General features: G+C 40.1%; 1 protein-coding gene across 1 annotated transcript in view; it reads right to left on the minus strand.

Annotated features, from left to right (window-relative positions):
• Positions 1 to 2,809, minus strand: part of LOC112138321 (protein NLRC3-like) — a 49,998-nt gene extending 47,189 nt beyond the window's left edge. Inside the window, exon 1 of the mRNA XM_024260883.2 lies at positions 2,672 to 2,809. Within this exon, the coding sequence (XP_024116651.2) occupies positions 2,672 to 2,809 (138 nt within the window). The remainder of the gene's footprint in view (positions 1 to 2,671) is intronic.
• Positions 2,810 to 6,229: the final 3,420 nt, after the last annotated feature.

The raw sequence follows: 6,229 nt of genomic DNA on the forward strand, positions 1-6,229 counted from the left end.
GGCAAAAGCCCCCGACAGCTTAGCTCCTGAGATCACTCAAGCACTCAAACCCCTCCACCACGTTAAGGTGGCGGTTCAAGGAGGAGCAGAGCAGCACAGTCACTTTAAAACACAGGGTGAAGGGCCATACACATACCGTCTATCCTGCCAAATCACATGTTCTCCAGGTGCGGTGGAGAGGGGACCCTGGTGCCACAGGTCCGTCACCAGGTTTCAGGTGCCCCACTGACTGGGCCTGGAACCTGTAGCACATTGCGGCGTCCCCTCTTCAGAGTGCAGTGTGCAAGCACAAAGCAACTCTGCCCTTTTATTGGCTCCACCACACCCTTTTGGCAATTGAGAGGATTGCCAACACCTGTGTAGCAGGTGCAGCTCATTTCATCCTGCTACAGAAGGAAAAATTACTCAATGATAAAAATGTAAAATTTTATCTTTAAATTGATTAAAAGAGGAATATTAAATATCATTCTCAACACTTCAGGAAGTAAATTCTCTTCTAAAGGGACCCAATCACAAAGAACAAACCAGATGAACAACTTCTGTCTTTTTGATATTTATTAAGAGATTAGCATAAAAATATCTGCAGAAAGAAGAGGTAAATTCAATATTGTGTGTCTGTGTATAAAGATGTGTGAAAGTTGATAGATGAGCAAAGTAATACCTCAGAACAGTTTAAGAGAAAAACTGTAATCTAAAGAAAATAATGACATTAAACTGTTCAAGTCACTAGTCTGGATAAATCAAATTGGCTGTTATGACCACATCAAACCACAACAGTTTGGCTGAGAGGGTCTCCTCACCAGAGTAACTCCAAGCTGGACTTGGACTGGATTTCAGACAGAGCTCACCAGACAAAGATGGTTCTCCTGAGGCCGACGAGACGGATGAAAGCAGCAGCAGCTTTGGTTTGGGGTGTAGGAGAACGACCTTCAACCGAATGTGGCTGAAGTTCTGGTGGTCAGCTGGGTTTGTTTAACCAAAAGGACTAGATTGTCTTCAGTCAAGGGTATAAGGCCTAAAAGACTGGAAGAAGTTTCTTCTTCCTCCAACGTTTCTCTCATTCTTCTCTGAACTGAACCTCAATCTGAGCTCTTCTTCTGACCGGAGCAGAAGTGAGACTGGATTAACCTTTTGACCTCAGAGGAGGCCTTGCTATCAGCCAGTGGTTGTAAACACACCTCTCAAGTGGATCTAACAGCTTCATGTTTTCATCTAAACTGTTCAACGGTTTCAGAAAAATATTCTAAGTTGATTCTCTGAAAAGTTCTGAGCATTCAATGATGTGTTGTAACACCAAAATAGATTTCATGGTAAATCAGAGGCGATGTAAAAAACACCATCATAAAATACTCCTGTGAAAAAACAAGTTTACAGAAAGTTGAAATGAAAGTGAGTTTACCTTAAACAAGGTTTAAACATCAACATTCAAACTCTTAATGAATAAATGATCAAGTTTGAATTTATGACTAATAGTAAAACATCCACATGAGATCAATATATGATTAAATGTTGTCTAAAATCCTGTTTCAATTCAATTCAATTAACTTTATTTATCCGTTAGGAACTTCATTTGCAGACCAAACATCAGCACAAGTACAGGCCCAGACATGCAGAACTTTGCTAAAACACATTCATCAGCATACAAATATAAATAAATATGTCAACCAGTAAAATCAGTAAAAACACTAAAAACTATAAAACCAACAATCAGTTACAAATGAATTTCATTTAGCAGGCGAATTGAAGTGGGAATGAAGCTGGATGTGGCTCTCTTGGTTTTGAATAGAATGGACCTGAACCTGCGACCTGAAGGTAGGAGACTGTAGTGTGTATGAAGAGTATGTGAGCTGTCAGAGGAGATCTGTGTTCCTTTCCTAAGGACTCTGTTATTGTAAATGGAGGAGAGTGACTCCTGCTGCTGCCCAATAATTTTACTACTAATTTTGACGATTTTTTTGAGGGTATTACGATGCGTGAGACTGAGTGAACCAAACCAGGCTGTGATGTTAAATGTAATGATGGATTGGATAAAACATTGGTAAAAAACTGCAAGAATTGATTGATGTACCTGTAATTTGAGAAGTTTACGGAGAAAAAAGAGACGTTGCTGACATTTGGAGAAAATGTTTTCAGTGTTGAGTTGAAAAGTGAGTTTGTCATCGATTATGGTGCCGAGATATTTGTATGAGTGGACCTTCTCTATTGCTTCATTATTAACAATGAGTGTGGGAGAGACAGAAGAACCATGATGGAAGAGAATGACCATTTCTTTGGTTTTTGTTATGTTCAAGTCCAAACAGTTGTTCCTGTACCAGAGTGAGAAAGTGTCCAGTTCGCTCTGCAGCAGTCCCACGGTGTTGGTGGTGTCCATGATTACTGTGTCATCAGAGTACTTGATGTATGTTATACCGGGGGTAGTGCTCCTGCAGTCATTTGTGTACAGAGTGAAGAGAAGTGGTGAGATCACAGAGCCTTGGGGGGAGCCGGTGGATATAGTCCTGTTAGTACTGAGATGACCGTTGATTCTGACCCTCTGGTCCCTCATTGTGAGGAATGATAGAACCCAGAGAATCAAGTGGGGGTTGACATTCATCTGCAGCAGTTTACGTCCCATGAGATGTGGTAGCACAGTGTTAAATGCGCTTGAAAAGTCCACAAAAACCAAACTAACATGGGACTTAGGCTTCTCCAAGTGGGAGATGGTTCCATGCAACAGGGTCAGTATTGCATCATCCACACCCCTGTGCGGCCGGTAAGCAAACTGCAGTTGGTCGGAGTTCACCCCAACATCTGCCTGCAGCTGGGCCATGACGAGCCTCTCAAAGCTCTTCATGACCAGCGACGTCAGGGCTACAGGTCGGTAGTCGTTGTTGTTTGTGGGGTTGCTCTTCTTTGCCACCGGGCATATGATGGAGGACTTCCAAATATACAATTAAAATATTCATGAAGAACAAAGATTATAATGGCAGAATTCATGTATGCATCTCAGCACCAGAAGCCACGCCCAGACAGAGGAATTTTTGGAAAAGGATGCTTCAGATCAACAGGAAAATTACTTTTTAAGACATTTAGGATGCAGAATTTTTGTTAAAAACTCCACATCCTAATTAAAACCCCACTGGGAACGTTTAAAGAAAATTTTAAAACTTTAAGGTTTGCAAAACTCCTGGCTCTCTGATTCTGTCCTGCCCCTTATTATTTCATAATTTATTAAGGGAAGACACTCATACTGGAACATAAGAAGACTGAAGTTAGAGTATGAGTGTCTGGAGGATTGGGGTTACCCAATCGGATGGGGTTCTACTGGGCATCTAATATGCATCAAATGTTACTTTGGTGGTTTAGTGAAGCAGCCTTTGTTCCTCATCACTATGTGCATTAGCATAAAGAACACTTCAGATAACTACTTCCTCTAACCCAGTAGTTGTTGGAACTTTTTACATTTGGAGACAATAAGACGATATTTTGGTTGGCATGCCCCCCCTTTAGCAACACCCATCTGCAATAACCACTTATTCACCCCAGCGATGATGGACCCACAATTTTCAGCCCTAGTAAATAAGACTTATAGTTTTTATACTTATATGGAAGACTTATATATTAATACTATTTTTACCAGCTTCAATGAAGGAATTCCTAAATGAAATCTCCACTAAACGGATTTCTTCCACTTCTTTCAACTCAGTCATTTTGTAAAAATGCTCACAGCTTCTTCCCCACAAATACCAGCCCCACATGGGGTTGACCCTGTGATAAAGGCTAATATCCTGTCAAGGGTCCATATCTGCTACTTCTATGGTATTATCTCCAAAAAGCAAAACAGTTTCAATCAAATCAGAACAGAGTTGGAGTCAGAACTGCAGATGAGCCTTTCAGAGACTTTCTGGGAGAAAGCAATATGTGCTCAGAATTCTTCATTTAGTTGTGCAACACTTTCATTAATACAAGTTTTTATCAGATTACATTCAAGTAAGAAAAATAGTCAAAGCTATATCCCAAAAATCTTAAAGATAAATGAAGTAGAAGGACACAAACTTTCTGTAACTTAGTCCACATGTTTTAGACATGCCTCAAGTGTTCTGGTTTCTGGATACATTTTACAAAGTTATTTCAGAAATACTAGAGGTCAGCTCAACTCTGACCCCACACATTGTCTCAAAGTCAATTAAGGCCCAGGGGCCGGATCCGGAGCTCCGGGTAATTAATTCCGGCCCTCCAGATCATTCGATTTTATTAGTATTAATGGTTTGATGTTATCTTGTGCTCATTTCTAACTTGTAAAATTCTCACAAAAATATTATTATGGAGACTAAAATATTTAAAGTCATTTAAGGTTTAAGTTAATTTATTCTGGAATAATATTACTGCCTTTTTATTTTTCATAATTATGTTAAAAAGTTTTTTTAATGACATCATCAAATGTGATTCACCACTTCAAATCCATCTTCACACGACACGGCGTTCCAGAGCAGCTGGTGACAGATAATGGACCGCGATTCTCTGGAGCTCTTTTTGCAGAGTTTGCACAGTCTTATGGATTTCATCATATCACTAAGAGCCCATAACATCCACAAAGTAACGGTGAAGCTGAACGAGCAGTCCAGACCATGAAGATCTCCTGAAGAAAACTGCTGATCCCCATCTCTCTGCTTGCATACAGATCAACTCCACTGCAGAATGGATCCAGCCTGCTCAGCTTCTCATGGGGAGGAGGCTTCCCACCACGGTGCCGACATTTCCAGCCCTACTAAAACCGGCTCTTCCAAACATGGAAGCTGTTTCCCAAAAGGAAGAAAGGAGGAGGATGAAAGATGCACAGCAGTACAACCAGCGTCATCGAGCACGGGATCTCCATCTACTCATTCCAGGACAAGAAGTATGGATACCAGATCGTGGATCAAGCGGAGCTGTTGTCAGCAGCCACACAACTCCACGCTCACACGTGGTTGAAGGACCGTCGTCATCTGGTTGCCATGACGACTTCACCTGAACAGAGCAAGAGCGAGAAAGACGAACTGGTTCCAGAGTCTCTGATCCAAGACTCATCTGACAAAATGAAACATTTTATTCTCATTGGTTGTTTTGATTTACTTTTATGATTCGACACCTAAACATCATTGGAACTGTTTTGCATCACTCACCCGTTGTATCATGGCAGTCCTTTGTCCTGGTGGTTTGAAGATGTCACACATTGTGCACGTGTTTGGTTCACCACAGACTTAAGTAAAGCAGCAGCAAGGCTCCTGATCAGGACTGTCTGTCAGTCTTTATGCCTGTCTGTCTGTGTGCTTTTCTTCATCTTTTTTACTGTGCTTGCACTCATCTCTGTGGTTATTTCATAGTCAAGGTGCTACATGGCTCATGCCACTGTCAGTATTTGTACTCATTGGTAGATTATATGCTTTAAAGACAAAACTTCAAGATGAACTTAAAAATGTCCAAACCAGCAAGTTCCAGTGGTTACTGTTGACCAGCACAAATGATAGAATTGCTCCATAGCGGCTGAAGTTCACCTACAATTGAAACAATACAAATATACGAATAAAATAACGACTAAATCCAAAATAAACATTTGAAGACAGAATGATAGTTGGATCATTTCTTTCTCATACCAGTATTAGTGTTCTACTTCAGAATTGTTTCTGATTTTTTCCTCAGGATTTAGTACATTTATGTTTTAGTCAAATCCTTCATAGGATGATTGTGCAATAGTCTTAAGTCGTACTCTTTTCACACACAGAACTTTACCTTTCCTAAACTTTGATGAGGCAGATTTTTCCGCTCACCAAAGAGAATACATCCTGCTGTTTAGTGGCTCAATAAATAAAACTTGTCGCCACACTGAATGTGTGGGAAAAAGCATGAAGCAGGCCCTCCATAACCTGCTAGAAGCAGCAAATAGATGTCTACAAAGTACAAGCTACGAGAAAAAGCCATTCTGTAAAAATCAACAATCTCTCAAAAACAAACAAATGTCGGCTTTTATGTGAACTAGTGATGGGGATTCGTCACCATATTCATGCTTACAATAAAGATTTTGGGTTTTAAAAAAAGCAATTCTTTATTTTGTTTTAATCATTTTTAACAGATATATAAAACATGATAAATATGCTCAATAGCTTTGGGAATATCAAAGCTACAGTCACTAAACTTTCTGAGATGACTAATGATGAGTTTACTGTCCTAATACAACAAAGATTATGGCAGAAATTTACTTTATTCAGTCTTC

The sequence above is a fragment of the Oryzias melastigma genome, unplaced genomic scaffold, assembly GCF_002922805.2.
Source record: "Oryzias melastigma strain HK-1 unplaced genomic scaffold, ASM292280v2 sc00364, whole genome shotgun sequence".
Classification (NCBI taxonomy): Eukaryota; Metazoa; Chordata; class Actinopteri; order Beloniformes; family Adrianichthyidae; genus Oryzias; species Oryzias melastigma.